Below are 21,412 nucleotides of genomic sequence, written 5' to 3'. Positions count from 1 at the left end.
GTACCAGCAATTGTGATAAATATCCCAGCTGGCAGGAAGACTACCTCGGAAGGAATGTAGTTGAATTTATAGAGGAAATTTGATCAGGGACAAGAATCACTTCCAGAGGACCTCTGTGACAATTCTGATCAGCTGCCTCGTGGTAAAGGTGAAGTCTCTGGCCTGATCGTTTCTAAGGATTAGCACTGGCTGGGTGTTCTAATAGCTAATCAGCATTATATGAATCAGTAATTTACACAACTGTAACATTTATAAATTCAGGGAAGTGAGAAGAATCACAAAGACCAATCAATAGATACAGCAAGGTGTAACTTTTAAGAAGCAATAGTACTCTTTGTTTGATAATCTTAATAAAAGGTTATTTAAAATAAATCACTGATAAATCTTTTCAATTTAATGCCTACACTGAAGAGCATGCCATGGGCAGGCTATGTATTGCTGCGCAGGTGACACGATTTGCTTCTGATAATTCAGTGGTGAAACTCTTTCTCCCATTTCAGCAGGTCCACCATGCGTTCCTTTGCTTTCTCCGTACACCTGTCATAAACTTACAGGCTTCAAAAGAACTGTTTTAATAATATGAACAAGCGGGTTCACTGCAAGCTCGTACATCTTCCTTTTTGAGAAGAGGAAGGGAAAGAATCAGTCTGCAGAGAATGGTACTGGCAAATGCTGTTATTCCTCTGCCTAGCTCTTTATCTTGAAAACTTTGGTTCGGGAGGTCTGCCTCTCTTTCAGCATATTTGCGCTGCTACCTACATTCGTGGTTTTTGCTGGAAACAGATGGGGCTGTTTGGAAAGCCTGTACACGTGCAAACACTAGAAAGTAAAAGGTATTACCTCACTGGAAAGCAAGAAACACCAGAAACAGATGCTACACTTCAAAGAGGCAAATAACGTTTATTCTCCACTGTGTTATGCCATTTGCAGGGTATGTCATGGATAAAACACATCACCTCTCCCCATTTTCTTAGTCAAGACTAATGTGAAATGCAACTTCTCAAATCAAACCCTAAAACTTTAAAGGCAGCTGATGTCTTTGAGTAGGCTCTATTCAGAACCCATGGCTGGCTGACAGGAATAAAATCTCTTCATCTCCAAGTCCCTCGCTCCCCGTCACCCCGTATTTCAAAGCGCCGTGGTTTCACCGGGCTCAGATGCTGGAAGACGGGTTTCCCGGAGGCGACCCCCACCTTCTGCCCGACGTGGGGGACAGCTTTGCCGGGCAGCGCCTCTCGGGGGGGTGCTTGCAGAGGGCAGCGGCGGCAGGAGAGGGCCACCCCCCACCCCGCCCCTCCACCCCTTCCCCGAGCCGTCCCCATCGCGCTCAGCGGCTGGAACCCCGCGGGACGGAGGCGGCTCCTCTCTCCGCGTCTCCCCTCCGCTCAAGATCCGCCCGGGCGGCTCGGGGCTGGGGCGAAGGCACCAGCGCTTGCAGGAGGAGAGGCGGGGAGGCTCCTCCCAGCGCCAGGTATAAATCGGGGCTGCGGAGAGAGTGAGGAGCGGGGCTTGGTCTGCTCCTCGCCCCCGGCTCCCGCTCCGGCGCCTCCCGCAGCCGCGGGGCGAGCAGCACCGGTGCCGCTGGACAGCTCCCGCGGCGGCCCCCACCCGGCCCCGGCGGGAGCGGGGAGGCGGCCGGACCCCCCCCTCCTCCCCCGAGGGCGCTACCGGGGTGGGGGTGGAGGGGCGAGGGCAAGCCGCGGTCCTGATGGCCGCTACCGCCCCCCCCCGAGGCTCAGGATCTCGCCCCCCGGGAGAGGTCTTCTCCAAAGGGCTGAAAGGGAGCGGCACAGGATTTTTTTATCCCTCCCCCCCCCACCCCCAGCGGCGGACAGTGCTTCGTCTGCATTCTTGAGGGGAGAAAACTCGGCAGAGAAAAAGGGGGAGAAGAAAGGCAGGAGGGAAAGGGTGAGAAAGTTAGTTGACTTGCAGAGAGGTGAAGCTTTCCAGTGGTTCCTACTGCACCTGGCATTGAAGAGCTCTGGTCTGCTCAAAGCTGGGGGATGGAGGCAGAGCTGCCACCCGAGCTCACAGCAATGCCCCTCGGGGAGAATGGAAGCACCCGGCTGGGGCCAGACACAGACCTGATGCCCCCAGCGCAGGGTACGGCCATGTTTATCATCCGCTGTGTGATCCCTTCGCTTTACCTGCTCATCATCACTGTGGGCTTGCTGGGCAACATCACCCTCATGAAGGTCTTCATCTCCAACAGCGCCATGAGGACCGTGCCCAACATCTTCATCTCCAGCCTCGCTGCTGGTGATCTGCTGCTGCTGGTGACCTGTGTGCCCGTGGATGCCTCCCGGTATTTCTCTGAGGAGTGGCTCTTCGGGGAGGTGGGCTGCAAACTCATCCCTGCCATCCAGCTGACTTCTGTTGGTGTCTCTGTCTTCACCCTCACCACCCTCAGTGCCGACAGGTAGGAAAGCTGGGCTGCCCCTTCTCAGGTCTCTGCAGCTTGGGCTAAGGCTAGCCAGAGCTGGCATGAAAGGTGAAGGACCCCTCTGATAAGGTACCCCTCGTTTGCAATCCCCTCATTCCAACTTGGGAGGGGCCCATACTTCCCTCACTGGCTCATCAGCAAGTCTGGTTGGTACTAACTTAAGTTGAAGGGTTTCTGGAGATGGGTGATCCTGGGCCTCCAACTTCCAGGGTGCCAGCTGCAAGAACAGGGTTTAGTCCTGATTTCTGCACCTCTGGGATGGTTCTGTAAGAGCCCACGTACTGAAGTCTTATTCATTAGAGGAAGGTTTTAGACCCTAAGTAAAATCTGTGACAAACCACAGTGATATGTCAACAGGCAGCGAGCAGCTTAAACCAAGTCGAGCACAGAGGTGTTTTTAATAGATTTGCTTCTTTCTGCTGAGAAAGGAAGTGTGTGTGTGTGTGTGTGTGTGTTTGTGCCCCAGTAGAAGAGCAGGTTACCAGAGGTGACTGCCGGAACTAGTTCAGCCTCTGGGAATTCGGAGGCACCCAACTGTTCTGTTGTAATTGTCAGCCTTAAACTTTCGGTTCAAACTGTTCATTTTGGCTTCTGAATTCATAGAAAATAAAGAAAAAAAAAGCTCCCAAAACAAACTAGAAAGTAACACTGCCTTCTGTAATTCTTGTCAAATTAGGAAGAAACAAAAAGCTGGACCCCAACTTTTCCTTCCAATTAATATAAATGAATACTTAAGGGATTTATAGCAACTGGGTGGCTGTTGGGCAGTGCTTCAGGCTCTGAAAGACAAAATCTTGCAGGGTAATTGGCAACTTTAAATGAAATTATCTTTCTTCCCTTATCGAAACACTATTTTTTTTTCAGCCAAGAAAGAAAATGTTTAATTCTTTCTCCATAGGTAATACCCCATTTTCTTTTGTTGGATTTTAAGCTGAACAAATGCATTACATTGGTGCATGATGTAAAGGCTTGAGTTCAGTAATGTATCTTCACACTTATAGTAACATTTCTTTAAAACTTTTAATCTTTTTTTTTTTTGAGTATAACTGTAATTTATTTCTTTTTTTAGCCAATACAGTAAATCATTTGATTGCACCTGAGAGTAGTCTTCAGTGGCCATCAATTTCAGTGGTGTTTGAATCAGGACCTAAAATACTTCTGTGTAAATACTTTGTGACATGTGAAAATGGACTATACTTTTGAAGAAAAGCTTGAAAATCATACTTTAAAGTGAACTCCTGTAACTCCCTGATTATCTCAGCTAAAGAGTATGTTAAAAACTGTCCTTAGAGAGCCAAGCAAACCTTGCAGTTTTCTTTCTGCTCTGTTTCCACCATTTAAAAGTATAATTGTGGTATTTTATTTGAAAAGGGAAGAAGTTATTTGCAGAGGAGATCGTATCTCTAGTGAATTATAATGTGCGGGAATGCTGGTTGTTTAAGGATTCATTCATTTACTTTTTATATAGCTTTGGAGCATTCATTTTTTGCTTTTTCCATATAATTTTACAGCCTTCTTTTAATATCAGTAAAGATTCGAGAAGTAATAATGCTGAATCTGTTTACGCTGAATGCATTTAGAATTACATATCCCAGAAAACAGCTACAGATGGTGTGCTGTGACCACATAAGCTCATAATAAGTACGTTCCTCCAGCATTTTGGAGTCCGTATCAGAAATGGTTATACTAAGAATTTAACAAATCTGTTTCTTTACCCTCTGTAGTTTTATTTTCAGTTGCTGAGAACAAAACTCATTTCTTTTTCAGTCGGAAGAGCACCCAGTGATTTCAGAGACCAGTCTCTTATCTGCTAGGGACCCAAGTCCCCTGTGGGTGAAGCTGCCTGGACTCTCAGTGCAGTCTGGGTCAGACCCAGGTCTCCTTCTTTGTACCACACTTGTATTGAACTAAAGGGGAGGCGCTGGTGTGGAGAGGTTTTTGTCACACTAATTTGTAGCCAGATCCTAATGTCTGTCATCTTGATTAAATTCGGTTGTGGGGAAACTGTTTGTGGAATTATGCCGGCGGATGAGAAGTGGTGGCAGCATCTTGCACCTAAGAGGTGATGAGGAGGTGATGCCTGGCTGGGGGCAGTGCTTTCTCCACATAAGCCAATGTAGCATAGGATGTTAGCAGCGTGGAAGCAGTGATATGGCTAAAAAAGATCCATTATAATCCAGTGCCTGTTTGGTCTGGTATACAATGTCTTCTCAGTGACCCCTTCTTTCACAAGTAATACTCAAAGTACGTTTTAATACATGATCATTAAAGCCTTTCCTACTTTTTACTCCTATTGCCACTGGACTGTATATATAGTCTATAGACTGTATAGAACTATAGTCTGTATATATAGTCTATAGACTGTATAGAACTCCATATAGAACTGATTACACTAAGGAATGGATTTATAAATATTTATAAACATAGTATAAATATTTATAAATATAGTATAAATATTTATTTAGAGTTCTTTATAACGTGCCTACATGAATTAGGATAAGGGAGGTTGTCTTGGTTTCCACAGTGCAATTAGCCCTTACTGTTTATGTGGAAATTCTGCATGGCAAATTACGTGTATGTGATACATTTAACGACAACAGCTAGAGAAGCAATAAACTCTGAACGATCGTTACTTACAAACTGAAGCTATAAGGAAGAAAAAGTAGTATTCATTGCACATACATCTTTTCCAAAGTTGCTTTGTTTCACATGGCTTTTCGTCACAGAAGTCCCTCTCAGCATCACTAGTGCTTTCAGTGTGACAAACATGCACCTTCGATCTGGAAGCTTCATTATCTAATACTGAGATTATTTGAGTTTTGGGTTTGGGGTTTTTTTTTGTGTGTGTGTACAAACATGATATGTAATTTGTAACAGTGCTTCCCAGCCTTCCCTAGAGGACACTTGCAGATTAAAATTGGCAGCACACAGTGGATCTGCCCAAGATCTGCCCATCCCCATCCCAGGAACAGCAGCTGGTCCCATCAAACAGCCCTTCCCACCCTGGAGCTCCTGTGGGTCTGGCTGCCAGGGGTGGGCGGTAGTGCCCTGCTGCAGCCCCACACGTTTTGGGGCAGAGGGGGAAGGGACATGAGCAGCAGTGGTGGAGATGGTGGCAGCCAGTGGTGGCACTGGTTGTGCAGTGTGTGGGCATCAGAGGAGGGTACAGTTCTCTCTCTCCTCTGGGGTGCAGAGCCTCTCACTGCCAGGCAGGAGATTCATAGATTCATAGATTCATAGATTGGTCCAGGCCGGAAGGGACCTCCAAAGGTCATCTAGTCCGACCTCCCCGCAGTGAGCAGGGACACCCCCAACTAGACCAGGTTGCCCAGGGCCTCGTCGAGCTTCACCTTGAATATCTCAAGGGAAGGGGCCTCAACCACCTCCCTGGGCAACCTGTTCCAGTGTTCCACCACCCTCATGGTAAAGAACTTTTTCCTAATATCCAATCTAAATCTCCCCTTCTCCAACTTAAAACCATTGCCCCTCGTCCTGTCACTGCAGGCCTTTGTAAACAGACCCTCCCCAGCCTTCCTGTAGCCCCCCTCAGGTACTGGAAGGCCGCTATGAGGTCTCCCCGGAGCCTCCTTTTCTCCAAGCTGAACAACCCCAGATCCCTCAGCCTGTCCTCATAGCAGAGGTGCTCCAGCCCCCTGGTCATTTCAGTGGCCCTCCTCTGGACCCGCTCCATCAGGTCCATGTCCTTTCTATATTGAGGGCTCCAGACCTGCACACAGTACTCCAGGTGAGTTCTCACCAGAGCAAAGTGGCAGAATCACCTCTCTAAGGTGATTTGCTAAGGAGATGTGCAGGGACAGCACCCCTGCCCCTCAAGGCCACTGCTCCAATCGATTTTCCTTTATCGTGGAGAAACCAGACCACCTCTAGAAACCTTAATACTTCTCTGGTTTAAAAATAAAAAACCCAAACAAAAAACCCCCAACAAAATCCAGAGTGGATTACAGAAAGAGAAAACCTAATAATTACAGTGGATGACAAATGAAAAAAGGAAAAGGGCTGAGGAACAAAAATGTACAAAACAAACAAAAAAGGGAACTAAGGGGGCCATAGGGGAGAACACCCCCAAAAGCACTCAGCACACCCTGAAAGTGCCCACAGAGCTGGTGTGTGATGGCCAGGGGTGCACTTCCTAGGGGTGTGGTGGGACAAGGAACTAAAAATGGGTCCCCTGTCGAGTTTGCTTCTCCAGAGGCCATTGGACTGCAGTTTTGGCCATGGCTAATGAATGTTGATGAGAAAGTCCTAGGACTTGGTGTGTTCTTGGATAAAAATAGAGAGAACTGTAGCCAGAGGGACTATAACACATGAAGAGAAGTAGTGCCAGCATCTCCTCACTGAAAAAAGGACAGAAGCCAGGGATGAACCTGACTTGAGCTATGCCTGACTTGAACCATCCCATGTTCACTGCTTCAGGGAGTTTTTCCAATTTACCTCCATGGTGGGCCGTGCACTTAGCTCAGAATGCAAATTGGGCCCATGGGGCTCCTCACTCTCTTCTCAGGGTGAGAGCTCTTGCCATTTTGTGCCCGGGAAGGAACTGAGGATAAGGAAATGGAGCGCAAGTGCAGAAAGGGAGTTTCCAAGACTCATTTCAGAGCTAGAGGGCTGGATAAACTACAGCGTAGAGAGGTGGCTGGAAAAGCTTAGGGGACAGAGGATGCTATAGTGTGCACCTTTGGCCATCACTGCATTATTGTGTATGCTGACAAAGGGCAATTATACCCACAAAACGCCAAGAGACCCGGGGTCTTAAAGGAATAAATAGCAGCCCCTTAAAACAGCTTTAGATTTGTCCCACATAGTCTTTCCTTTTCTGTTTCGCTGTCATTTATGCCTCATTTTTTGGGGTGATCCGTAGAAATAGGATTAAATTTAATCCTGCTACTTTTTCTAGATTGAATTTTCCTTCTAATGAAGGGTTTAAATGTGTTAGCTCGCGTCCAGTCCTGCTGCACTCTAGTGAAGACAGTGAAGCTGAACAGTGGAGCAACTGGCCCTATTGCAATTGAAATAGCATCTTCTTTGTATTCTTCCTAAAAATGTGACAGAAAGACACCATTGATGAGACTTGATTAACCAAGTAACAAGGTTATTTTTAATTAGAGCCATGAGTCCTTTCCTATGTCTTAATAAGAAAGGAGTTTGAAAATCTATATTCACACTTAAATAACTAAATACAGTGCCTGAGATGCTTAAAATATATTCTATAGATTTGCACGGCTAACCTATTTGATCCTTTTTTTTGTTTGTTTGGGTTTTTTTATTTCTTTAGCTATTTGCTTTGATTTTAGAAGATTGCAACCTGTATTTTTAAAAGTGTAAAAAGACTCAAAAAAGTTTTGTGCTGAATTCTGACTACAACTGATAACAAACCCATTCTGCATGTCTACTGTCTCCTACTTTTTTGGGGACTCAGGAAATGTTTTGAAGACATTCTGCGTGAAAAGGTGCCCTAGTAACTACTTTATGATTTTAAAGTAATGAAAGTTACTTAATAAAAGTTTCTTACTTACTCTTCTTCAGAATTTATTTAAAGCTTCTTCTTTTATGATGTCAGGTGCTGATTCAGGCTGAAATACAGTGATTGGAGACCTCTAAAATCCTCATTTCTTATTACATGTAGTGTAGCAGGTGAAGCAGTGAAGTGGACATGATTTCCTTTCTAGCTCTAATAGCTGACATTCAGGGACTAAAGAGCCTTGACAAGGAAAGAAATATCCTGATATCCTGAAAATTACCTATAAGTAACCAAAGAATAAAGAAAAAATAGTCAAACGTAAAATGAAAAACTGTCTGTATAAGAAAAACAACTCCTTTACTGTATATAGCAAAATGATACGGAACCAGTAGACCTATGAAATCTATAAATTTATATCTTAGAAACCCTGACACTTGAGATAAATGTATTGAATGAATGACTTACTGAAGTACATTAAAAGCAATTATGGTCCAGATGTTTCTCTCACTGTAGGCTGTAGCAATGTTGTTATAATTATGTGATAACAGGCAAAGTAAAAGAAATTTAAGAGAGATTGGGCAAGCTTTGTCTCACATTTTTTTTTCAGCTCACCCTTTAGCTTATATGTGCAAACTTGACTCACAAACTAAAGCTTACGCAGAACAGCTTTGATGAAACTCTGACATATTTTGTCAGGAGCAATCCTTTTTGCACCCCAAATGTTCTAGTTCGTTTGTAACCATTCCATGCAGCTAAAAGGAATATGATGGAACATATTCCAGAAAGAAAAAAAGGATGGGGGCGCCCCCACCCTCACCCCCCCATCAATGCAGGAGGAATTTTCTGTCTGGAGTAAATTAAGGAATGACCTGTTTTAGGGTAAGTTTGCCCAAGTCTGACAATTCAAATCAGCTGTTGGAGAAGTTCCTCTTGTGGCCATCTTTACACAGATGCAAAATGATTTGTCAGCAAATAGCATCTTACTCCCAAGTTATCAGATCTTTCTCAAGCTTCATACAGACACGTGCATCTGTTAAAACTCCTGGTTTTGTGCGTGTCCTGTGTGTGCTCTTCTGGTCACAGGGAAACAGCTTAGTCCTGAGGATGGCAGAGTGAGAAATGGCCGTGGTGCTTATCCCGGCCAATGATTGATGCAAGGCCTGTGTCGTGCTTGCAGCAGCCAAATTTGCTTTGATTAATGCAAATGCCAGTGTCCGATAGCCTTTTGTATGTGGCAACCTAAACCCCTAAAACCTCTCCTCTCCTCTCCTCCCCTCCCCTCCCCTCCCCTCCCCTCTCCTCTCCTCCCCTCCCCTCCCCTCCCCTCCCCTCCCCTCCCCTCCCCTCCCTTCCCCTCTCTCCTCTCCTCTCCTCTCCTCCCCTCCCCTCCCCTCCCCTCCCCTCCCCTCTCCTCTCCTCCCCTCCCCTCCCCTCCCCTCTCCTCCCCTCCCCTCCCCTCCCCTCTCCTCTCCTCTCCTCTCCTCTCCTCTCCATTTTCAAAGCAGAAACTTACAGAAACTGCAATAGTACAGACATATTAGGCTGTTTTAAAATACGTCCAAATATGTTTATCAGTGACTCTTTGCATTACCCAACTTAAATATAAATCTACTGGGAATGCTGACATAAATGAATGCTTCAGAATAACAGTCAGTGAAACAATTTACTATTATTGCTCTCAGGAGGAGAATTGAACAAATTAACGATGGTACTTTTAACTAGTGCAGTTATAAGTAAATGGGCTTAGGCAAGTAGAACTAAAAAGCCAGATTGCAGGCAGTGAGTTACCATTGCAAGATTTGTGCTAGCTTGTAAGAAATACAGTTAGCTAATGTGAGGTGAACAACAAGAGAAAGAAGTAGCAAGAGAAGAAAAAATGAAAAGGCAAAAGAAAATTTATCCTCTGAAACAGTGGGTAGACAGGACAGGTAATATATTTCCTGCAGAAAAAAAGCCCCATCCTAGGAAAATTTTGTTTTGATTCTTTTTAAGGTGGAGAAATCATCATCCAAAAGACTAAATTAGACTTTTTTGTTTAAGCCTTATTGACAGTTTTTGGCTGAACAGAGCATATTTCTATAGAGTGGAAAACTTTTTCCACTTAGGAAAATCTTAGGATTTTCCTCCTGAGAAACACAGAACACACGCCATTGACAGTCAGTTAATTGTGTTTACACATGGTCTGCTAGTCTTCATTTCAAATACTGTTCATTATAGTCAGCTATCAGACCTCTGAGATCCTCGTTCCCCGTGAATGCAGTTTTGTGCATAAGACATAGAACAAAAATGTTGTGACTAACTAAATAAAAAAAGGAGTAATCTACTTCGAATTTAAGAATTTAAAAGAATAAAATAGAATAAATGGAAATTGCAGGCTATTTGTGTGTTGTGAAAGAAGTTCCCACGGCACTGAACATCAATTGATTCTGCATTCTTCTCAGCTGGATAAATTGTCCTCTTCTTAACGATGCAACTGGAACAGAGTCAACAGAACTGCCCAAAGAAGGAAAAGGGATTTGGCCCCATTCAAAATTTCATTCCACTTTAGTGGAATAGACTACACCTGGACACGATATTAGTATTTTTAACAAATATTGACCATACAGCCATGTTGCCTATTCAGATTTAGTTTGATCCTTTAATATTGTGAGGCTAAATATTGTCTTTTTGTGTTTGAAATCTTCGTGCAATGACACAATAAAATCCTAGCATAGAAATGGTTTTAATAAATGACTCGTTTGCGGGAAATGCAGTACTATGACACAGTAACATCACTTAAACCAGAAGCTTTATAATAAAGCCAAACACGGAATCACGGAATCACAGAATTGTTGGAGTTGGAAGGGACCTTCTAGAGATCATCTAGTCCAGCTCCCCTGCCAAAGCAGGATTGCCTAGAGCAATTACTCAGGACTGCATCCAGGTGGGTCTGGAAAATCTCCAGGGAAGGGGACTCCACGACCTCCCTGGGCAGCCTGTTCCAGGGCTCTGTCACCCTCACCTTGAAGAAGTTCTTCCTCATATTTGAATGCAACTTCCTATGTTCCAGATTGTGCCCATTGCCCCTCGTCCAATGATACCAACCCCTCCAGCTCAAGGATTAATATACAAATTAAATCAAGTAGTATCTAACTGTCCTGCCTGAATTAGGCCTGTGCTTGTTTTATGACACTTCATTATTATATTTATTTATTTGCATTGTGATGGCTTGTAGGAAACTGGGTAGATAACTGGTGGATACTATATGAACAGGAACAAGAAGGAAGTCCCTGACCTGAAAGGTTGTTAAGTAGAGACAACACAAGGTACAGAAATGGAAGTGCAAGGAAATATTGAGGCAATTCTGCTTGGAATGGTAGGCTGTAATCATAGCCCAGTGGCTGCCTAAGTATTGTTGAGTTGTTTTGGTTTTTCTTTTTAATTTGTTTTTGAAGGGCATCACAACAAAGTAATCCAGAAGAAGAGGTAGCACTGCAAGGGAGGGACAGCTGAGCACTAGTCATGAAGCAGCTTCTTTTGAAGTCAAGTGTGTGGCAGGGGGAATAGCAGAGGGGAGTAGAGCATCCCATAATAATTGGGGGCCTGGAAATACCTTTACGAAGGGTTTTGAAAACAAAGTTGGGGAGGACTGGGTAAGCTATACTGGAGTTTATAAGGCAGTAACAGGTTATAACTGTGGAGGGAGAGGATATTCTTTCTTTCATCAGTTCTTTTGGGTTGTACGGAAGGGAGGAGATTGCTTTATAAGGAAAAAATAAAACCAGTATCTGCAGAACGGGCGACTTTGTGCTTGTGTCTGTTGGCAGAAACCACAGCTCCAAAGAAAGGAAACTTGTTATAAAAGTATTTCCTGAGTTGGGGTGCCTTTGTCAGCAGTGATAATGATAGAGGACGTAGGAAGACAAAATTTACGTGAAGGCTTTTAATTAAAACCAAATGCCTATTTGTAATTATTTCCTGATCTTCGTGGCAACCTGTAATTTTCTTTTTTCATCAGTGAAGTAAAGGAAAAGATGGATTTTGCTTACTGATTTGACTAAATAATTTGCCCCTTTACTCTGATTTACCAGTGTTGTTTTACTGATAGAAAATATGCACTTTGTAATTTGAATGGTAGGTGGTAGGTTTCAGCCTTAGACTGGTTTTATACAAAGGAAGAGGCTGGGTGTTCATTTTGGCAACGTTTCTCATTTCGCTCAGTTTACGTTTGATTTTATCTGTAACCTGTCTCTTTCCACTCTACATCTTTTCAGAGATATAAACAAGATGACAGATTTTGTAAAGCACTTTTAGTGCCTTTTCCTCCCCGTTGACACTGAGTACTGTGCAGGGCTGAGCCCCAGGAAGGAGAGTGCCACCCTGTAGTCAGCTGAAGTAGCAAGTAGAATTTTGATAGGATTAAAGAAGTTTTTTGGGCTGAGCCCAACTGTTTTTGTGAGAAAGGGCGCTCTGCTCCAGTGCCTTCCAACTTGGAATCCGTCGTAGCTCAGGGGAAAGCATGCTATTTGCTGAAACAGCAACATATGCCAAGGCACAAATATATGCCATATTTTTTCTGCTATTTCCGAAAAGATCTCCCATTTAGATATTAACCAGATCAAGTGCTGCTAAAACAATGAATTGTGTGTGACATGGTCACTGTCTTGGGTGATAGGGCTGTGATCAAAATATTTTGAAACACTGCAATGGGAAAAGAGAGGAAAAAAAATCTGTAGTACAAAATGTCATTTTTACTCAATGCCCTCCCCCTGCCCCATGAAGTCCCCAAACCAGCTCTTCCCCAGCAATATGAAGTTTTAAAGAAATGAGCAGATGTAAGGACTTGACGTCACCTCAGCTGAGTAAAATGAAATAGAAGGTCTGTCTTTATGTAATGAAATCAAGGCAGACAGCAATAGGAAGCAAATTATTGAATAATAACGTCACAGTTTGTGCTGGGGAGCGTTCATGCTTTGTGCAGAAGCTTCTATCCTTCCCGTGGCAGTATAAAGTATCTCTTTACACCCTGGTGTCCAGGGAGTTTCTCATTATGTGTTAGAAAAAAATGTTAAACATAAATTAGTAGATGCAATTTACTGAGTTTAATTTTCCACTCTATGTAATAAGGGTGAATGCATGGTAGAAATCTTCTCTTTGAATTCAGAGAGGATATGAACATAAATAGCCATTATTTTTAATTATTTAGTGATAGGACAATTTATCACAGTCCTGAGAAAGAGGACATCAAGGCACATTTTGACTCAAATATTCTCTGAAGAAAACGTTTGCACCAACACAGTGCTCTGCTCCAGACGTTTTCATGGCACAGCCATTTCCAGTGTTGGTTTCCAGCAAACTCACGACGTGCTGCTGGGGATATGGCTTTTATCTGCAGTTCCTCAAACATCTGCGCAAGGTTTTGAGGGGTTATGATGTACCTATCAGGAACTGCAGATCAGCCATAAAGGGTATTTGGGATCACAACTCCATTTCTCAGCATTCCCTTCAGCAACTATGTTATATTTAGCCATAACCTAACCCTGAGTATGTATTTAGACACCTGTTTATACCCATATATATTTATATCTGTATATGTATAGAATCATAGAATCATAGAATCATCCAGGTTGGAAGAGACCCTTGGGATCATCGAGTCCAACCATCTACCCTACACTACAAAGTTCTTCCCTATATCATATCCCCCAACACCACATCTAAACGTCTCTTAAACACATCCAGGGATGGTGACTCAACCCCCTCCCTGGGCAGCCTGTTCCAATGCCCGACCACTCTTTCTGTGAAAAATTCTTTCCTAATGTTCAGTCTAAACCTACCCTGCTGGAGCTTGAAGCCATTCCCTCTTGTTCTGTCGTTAATTACCTGTGCAAAGAGACCAGCACCAACCTCTCTACAGTGTCCTTTCAAGTAGTTGTAGAGAGTGATGAGGTCTCCCCTCAGCCTCCTCTTCCTCATACTAAACAGTCCCAGCTCCTTCAACCGCTCTTCATAAGATTTATTCTCCAGGCCCTTCACCAGCTTCGTTGCCCTCCTCTGCACTCGCTCCAGCACCTCGATATCTCTCTTGTATTGAGGTGCCCAAAACTGGACACAATACTCGAGGTGTGGCCTCACCAGTGCTGAGTACAGGGGGACAATCACCTCCCTACTTCTGCTGGCCACGCTATTTCTAATACAAGCCAGGATGCTGTTGGCTTTCTTGGCCACCTGGGCACACTGCCGGCTCATATTCAGCCACTTGTCAATTAGAACCCCCAGGTCTCTTTCTTCCAGGCAGCTTTCCAACCACACTTCCCCAAGCCTGTAGCAATGCACGGGGTTGTTGTGGCCCAAGTGCAGAACCTGGCACTTGCCCTTGTTGAAACTCATGCCATTGATTTTGGCCCAATGATCCAATCTATCTAGGTCTCTCTGTAGAGCTTCCCTATCCTCCTGGGAATCAACACTCCTGCTTAGCTTGGTGTCATCTGCGAACTTGCTGATGATACACCCTATGTCCTTGTCAATATCATCAATAAAGACATTAAACAGAAATGGCCCTAACACTGAGCCCTGAGGCACACCACTTGTGACCTGCCGCCAGCTGGATTTAAATCCATTGAGCACCACTCTTTGGGACCTTCCAGTCAGCCATTGCTTGACCCAGCGGATCGTATGCTCATCCAGGCCGTGTGAAGCCAGTTTTTCCACAAGAATTGAATGGGGGACAGTATTGAATGCTTTTCGAAAGTCCAGGTATACAATATCAACAGCCTTTCCCTCGTCCAATAATCTGGTTATCTTGTCATAGAAGGAGATCGGGTTCGTCTGGCAGGACCTGCCTTCTATAAACCCATGCTGACTAAGCCTGATCCCCTGGTTGCCCATTATGTGGGTTTTGATGGCAGTCAATGCTCGATGCAATGATGCACATTATCCGTGCATGTAGATACATATACATACATGTATATGTATCTACATGCACAGATAAGGAGAGTAGAGACATCTAAATTACAGTTCTTCTCACTCTAACCTCATTGTATAGCTAACAGAGAAAAATAAGCACCTCAGAAGGTGATTTAATGCACTTAAACCTGATTCACCCTTTGAAAGTACATCTCCACTGACTAGAAAGACCTTAACGTGCATAAAGTTACCTACCTAGAGTATGAATCTCTCCTGACTCCCATCTTCCTTTTACACTTTTCTTTAGATTTAAAAAAAAAATATAATTTTTCCATTTCTCAAAACCTCTTCAATTTCAAAAAAAACCCAACCCATCTCAAATGAAATCAAAACTAGAAACAAAAAATTGAAGAAGAAAAAAAAAATCAGATAAAACAACCTTCCAAATTACCACAGCTTGGACAAACTGAAATGTTTTGTTCGATGTTCAGTTACAAATAAAAACATTAAAACCTGTGGTGTTGAGGGATGTGGTTTAGTGGTGGACTTGGCAGTGCTGGGTTAACGGTTGGACCCGATGATCTCAGGGGCCTTTTCCAACCTAAATGATTCTATGATTCTATAATTTACATACGTTTGGAAAAGAAATGTTTTCAAAATAAATTAAAACTCTGAGCAAAACATTTAGGTTTCCTTGAAACATTTTTCTCAAAGTATATTTGGCCTTCTAAACCTGACCTTTTCTTGTGGTAAGCTTCACTTTGTATCACCTTCTGCAAGAATTTTTTTTTTTTTTTAATAAAATAATTTCTGACGATAGTCTACTTCTATTCATTTATTTTACTTTGCTGCAGTGTGGTATTTCCACTCTCTGCTTTCATTGTAATGCTTATGAAATTATCAATTCTGCAAAGGTTTATATGTAACCATCTATTACGAGACAGTTTCCCACAACGCGGCGTAGAGCCGCAGCCTCCAATTGTTTATGTGGAAATGCTTACTTTCTTTAAGAGTTTAATACTTCTGCAAAGGCCACTGGGAGTCATTCCAGCCTGACTTTATGAAGATGCTTATATCCCAGGCGTTACCCTCAGGACAGTATATCAGTGTGCGGCGAGGTGCTGGGGTGGGAAGGCAAGAGCCTCCGTAGCAGCGGTTGTTGCAGATCTGACAAAAGGTGGTTAATGCTGGTTATTTCTCTGCACTCCCGGGGGCTGAGAGTGGGAAAGCCACGGTGGAGGGAATCCTGGGCTGTGGGAGCCGAGGAGGAAAGCAAACTGTAATGTGCGTGTGCTGGTACGAGGGTGAGGTGGAAGTATGGAGGTAGGATGTGCGTTTCTGGGTTTGCTGGGAGGAACTGGGGAAAGAAAGAGTGGAGTCGTGGCTGCTTGTGTGCTCTCACCAAGCTGGCACGGAATAGGCACCTACGGCCCCAGGTTGTATCCGGGGCTACTTTTGCCACCTCTGGTGAGTATATATGCAGATAAAGCTAGAGATTTAGGAAATACAAATTTAAGAAATATTGAAAACCTTTGACATTTCAAATAAGAACAAAATATGACGTTATTTTAATCAAAGCTATGAAGTGGCCTCATGAATCGCACGTTGAATTTGAAAAGGTACCTTTTAATTTGCATCAATTCCAGGTACAAAGCAATTGTAAATCCCATGGACATCCAGACCTCCAGTGCAGTGCTATGGACCTGCATCAAAGCCGTTGCCATCTGGGTAATCTCCATGCTCCTAGCAGTTCCTGAAGCAGTCTTCTCCGAACTGGCCCACATCAATGACACGGACAACGCCACTTTCACAGCATGCATACCATACCCCATGACGGACGACATGCACCCAAAGATCCATTCTGTGCTGATTTTCCTGGTGTATTTTCTTATCCCCCTTGCCATTATTAGTATCTACTACTATCATATTGCAAAGAGTTTAATAAAAAGTGCTCACAACATCCCTGGAGAATACAGTGAGCATTCCAAAAGACAGGTAAGCAATTTGCTTTTTACACATCCCGATGAAAGATTTGTGTGCTGTATACACTTATAAATTAAAGTACAGGAACTACAACATCCAAATTGTTGGATTTTGTAGAGGATTAGTTCAGTTTCCACATGCGTGAACTAAACTGAAGATTATCTGAAAAATCTCCTTGTTTTCACAATTACTCAGTATTAAGCCCGGTATATAAATGAATATGAGCGAGGAAAAATATAAATTCAATGCCATCTATGCATATTCCTAACAAGAAATGGGATTGGTGTATGTGTTTGTATGCGTTGTTACTGCAACCATAACTTGCGTTCTTCCTGGGGAATAATGTTTTTGTAGTTAATGGTAGTGGCTTCACCTCTCTCTATAGGCAGCCATTTCGGGAATAAATCTTACACGAACTTTTCAAGAATTCTCCCTGTTTTACTCGTGCTTGGAAATAAAAAACCTGACATAGGGAGGGAAAATTTTTCTTAGGGGATCTAAGGTTCTTCTCAGACTGATGAGTGCTGAAAACATGAACACAGAGCATGAACTGATTCATTTTTGGCTTTCTCAGTAGATCTTTATGGGATACAATCCTGAACTTGCACTTTTCTAATACCCTTTCTATTGTAGTTGCTATTAAACTTTTGGTCTAGGTTCTGTGTAACTTTGAGACAAAGCATTTTAAATGCTGGAGAAAGCCAGCTTCCCCGTAAGGCATAGGAAGCAGTAAAATAGCAACAGGCTGTTCATTAGCAGGAACATTTATATACACAAACAATAGCATTTGCAGACAAAGTGCCTCAGCTACTTTACAAAAGTGTTAGTATTGATAGAGAAAAATAATTATGCCCATTAAAACATTTTGGAAGGGTTTTCTCTGCCAATATTTTGTAAAATACCCTTATGCTAACTGAAATCTCCTTGCATATGTAGCATGTACATATTCTTTTAAAAAGAAAGACCACATTCCCTCATGTCCTTTTTGCTCGGCACTTCATTTCTGCTCTGGCCTGTTTCTTCTCAAAAATGCATACATATTAGTACTTCATGTATTATTTTATTTTCCTGTGAAACATAGAGAGCCTTTGGCTGAACCCTCAGGATGGAAACAATATTTAATTTATATCACATTTCTGGACCCACATGTATTTTCAAAGTAAGAACATATTTTTTCATTCTATTTAGGTTTTTTTTTTTCTTTTTGTCAATCTACGAGGCTCTGAAGAATAGAAAATTCCGGTGTACTTACATAACTCCCAGCAAGAGGAATTAAATTCAGACTATCACTATCAACTCACATTTCTTTAGGCCATAGCACAAAAGTGTAATATTCACCCTATACCTCTGTACCTTTTTGTCTGCCTTTGCAATCTCTCTGAGTGCAAATCCTACCAAATTGGAATGGTAGAGTTTTCCCATCTTTTGTGAATTCTCCACTGGTTTTGGTTTAGATGGAGCCAAGAAAACTACTTACCAATTTATTTCACAGATTTTGAAACCGTGTTAGAATAAATCCACCTGACTTTTTCAGGTTAAAATTGATAGAAAATTGAGCAAATCCAGAAAACTTTCCTACCTCTGCAAAACTTTTGTCCTTGACATACATAATAAATCTTTTGGGAGGAGAATGTAGAAAGTCTCTGCCTCCCTTTTGGTGCCTTCTATCTGGCCAGTTTCTCTCCCTCTCTCAGTCTGGACTCAATGTGTCAGCTCATCTCCTGTCAACTTTTCAGCCTCTCTCAGTATCTACATTGTGATCCGATTATACTTTAGCACTGCAATTAAGGTACATTTCATTCACGTCATCGTTGAAGATTAACTGAACTTTTCACATTACCCTGGGAGTAAGGCGCTTCAGACTCTGCAATGCAGATTTGGTGATTTGTCTAGGAGAGAGGTGCAAACTGAGGCATTTCAGGGAAAATATTGGGATGTAAGTACCATTGTATATCACCCTAGAAATGCCTCTACATTTCACTCAGAACGTCTCTACGTTTCAAAGCCAATGGTTTCTAAATGGCTTTCTAACTAAAGCTAACTTTCAAGCCAAGGACTGAGATGTCATCAGAAAAGGTTGTGTTTCATGGCATCCTTTGGTGCGTGCTTTCAGGCTAAACGCCAGTGTTTAGTTGGGTCATGAATCACTCTTGCTGCGTATATCATATAGAAAGAGCAACCTTCTGTGACTGCAAACAGATAGGATCTTTCACTGAAAGTAAACGGAAAGTGGGAAAGGAAAGTAAATGAGATAGAAAATGTAATTCAGCCCCTGAAGGAAGCATTTTTACTGGCCTTACTTATGATTGTTGTTAAAGATAATATAAAGCAAAGTGCTACGTGTTTTAATTAAGTCTGTTGTGGAGTAGTTGTGTTTGTTGTTGTTCATTTGGGTTCTCTTCATCTTTTTAGATGGAAACTCGGAAACGTCTGGCAAAAATTGTTCTAGTTTTCGTTGGCTTCTTTGCTGTCTGCTGGTTTCCTAACCATGTGCTATACATGTACCGATCTTTTAATTACAATGAGATTGACCCATCGACGGGACACATGGTCGTCACCTTAGTGGCCCGAGTGCTAAGCTTCTGTAACTCTTGTGTCAACCCCTTCGCACTGTATTTTCTCAGTGAGAGTTTTAGAAGACATTTCAACAACCAGCTTCGCTGCAGGAGGAAAGCTCGGCAAGAGAGATCTGCCAGCTACTTGCGCAACTCTTCTGCCATTCAGATGAGTTCCCTGAAAAGCAATACCAGGAACACAGTGACTAGCATGACACAACTGAATGGGCACAACTTGAAACAAGAAATGTCGTTATGATTTAATAGGTGTGATTTTTGACTGCGGAACAAATTTGAACTTTTTCTTTGCAGTTTGTAACTCGCTTTTGGCTCTCATATGCTTAGACCATCTAAGTCCTCAGAACAGAGGATCTGTTAGAGTCTGGCCAATCTGAGGTTATTTCACACCTAGTCTCACTTTTACATAGAATTGAAGAGTATGTTTTATTAAGAAAACAAATCTGTCTTTGTATTGTACTTTAAAGGAGATGCTAATGTACATTTAAAATATAAGAAAGAAAAACAATGGTGACTATTAGTGTGGCTGATCGAATGTTGCTTTAAAAAGTATAGATTTTTAGATATGAAAATTATGTATTTTTAACTGAATATTGATCCAGGCTTATGTCTTAGTTTAATAGCTTTTGCATGATTTTAGCTGTGCTGTGTGTACAAGCAGTGTTCATTAAGAATGGTAGGCATTTTTTGAATCACTTACGGAGCCATTGCAATGCATAGATTTTAGTTTCAGATAAAAAAATATTCCAGTATCGAGTGCCAGCTCTTTACCTCATTTAAATCCACCTTGTTTTTTCTCTTTGGCAGAGGTACAGATGAGAATTTACTTTTTGGGGGTTCTGTTTGCTGTTGAGTCCAGCAGTTTATCTGCTAAAATGGCATTCTTTTCATGATTAACATCTTGAAAGAAAAATGTTGTGTGCAATGTGCAGGTTTTCTAGAACTTAGTGTCTGGAAGCTCAAGCTCATTTCTCTGATTTATTAAGCTTATGACATTGTTTACATGCTTTATATTTGCTACTACTAACTGATATGGCTGGAGCACCTCTCCTTTGAAGACAGGCTGAAAGAGCTGGGGCTGTTCAGCCTGGAGAAGAGAAGGCTCCAGGGAGACCTTATAGCCCCTTCCAGTACCAAGAGGGGGCTACAGGAGAGATGGGGAGGGACTCTTGATCAGGGAGTGGAGCGATAGGACGAGGGGTAATGGTTTTAAACCAAAGGAGGAGATATTTAAGTCAGACATTAGGAAGAAATTCTTTCCTGTGAGGGTGGTGAGACACAGGAACAGGTTGTTCAGAGAAGCTGTGGATGCCCCATCCCTGGAGGTGTTCAAGACCAGGCTGGATGGGGCTTTGAGCAACTTTGTCTAGTGGGAGGTGTCCCTGCCCATGGCAGGGGGGTAGAACTCAATAATCTTTCCAGCTCTAACCATTCTATGATTCTATGATTCCATGATACCAGTACACAGCTAAGAAGGACGCTAAGTGTAATAAGATGGCTGAACATTCAAAGAGGTCAAGTCCTAAGGGGCTTTTTCAGAGAGGGTCTGTGGCAAGGCTTCTTACAGCTCTGAGCAGCCTCTGAGTGCAGAACCCAGATTACTACCAGACAAAAACCAAACTGAGAGATGCCCTGTGGGAACATACTTAACATATTCTGATCACTGGTGATCATCCAGCCCATGGGACCAGACAAGCTCTAGTATGAAATAAACCCCAAGTGATGACACCTGGGTAGCTGGCATTGGTGGCTCAGTACCAGCTGTTTTGGTGTCTAGATCTACTATTCCTCTTGCATGTACTGTTTACCAGTCTATACAAAGCCCAAGTACTATTGAAAATCTCATCTTTAAAAGGCACTTTTTCTTTTTCTTTTCCTGAAGGCCCTTGTGCATAAGCAGTCAGTGCACTTCTGAAAATCCTAGCTGGGCTGCCTAAAAGAAGGATTTTCAAATTTTTTTTTTTTTTTTTTGAGACATTTCAGTGCCGTGGCCAGTGCACAGGTCTTTGTTGGTATTCCCAGGAGAAAATTCTGAGCATACGTGGTCAGTGC

At 42.8% G+C, this 21,412-nt stretch overlaps 1 protein-coding gene across 1 annotated transcript; it reads left to right on the top strand.

Moving 5' to 3' along the window:
* Positions 1–2,003: 2,003 nt before the first annotated feature.
* NMBR (neuromedin B receptor) lies at positions 2,004–19,601 on the top strand. The gene is made up of 3 exons (XM_074168753.1): positions 2,004–2,419; positions 16,451–16,799; positions 19,200–19,601. Exons 1-3 carry the CDS (start codon positions 2,004–2,006, stop codon positions 19,599–19,601), a joined length of 1,167 nt encoding a protein of 388 aa, XP_074024854.1.
* The last annotated feature ends 1,811 nt before the right edge of the window (positions 19,602–21,412 follow it).

This window comes from Numenius arquata, chromosome 2 (assembly GCF_964106895.1).
Source record: "Numenius arquata chromosome 2, bNumArq3.hap1.1, whole genome shotgun sequence".
In the NCBI taxonomy this organism is placed as follows: Eukaryota; Metazoa; Chordata; class Aves; order Charadriiformes; family Scolopacidae; genus Numenius; species Numenius arquata.
The sequence above is the reverse complement of the archived record's forward strand: the minus strand, read 5'-3'. Positions and strand labels throughout refer to the sequence as shown.

Coding starts and splice junctions, on each gene's coding strand:
- NMBR (XM_074168753.1), top strand. CDS start 2,004: ATGGAGGCAGAGCTGCCACCCGAGCTCACAGCAATGCCCCTCGGGGAG. Junction 2,420..16,450: donor ACCACCCTCAGTGCCGACAG/GTAGGAAAGCTG, acceptor CATCAATTCCAG/GTACAAAGCAATTGTAAATC. Junction 16,800..19,199: donor GTGAGCATTCCAAAAGACAG/GTAAGCAATTTG, acceptor TCATCTTTTTAG/ATGGAAACTCGGAAACGTCT.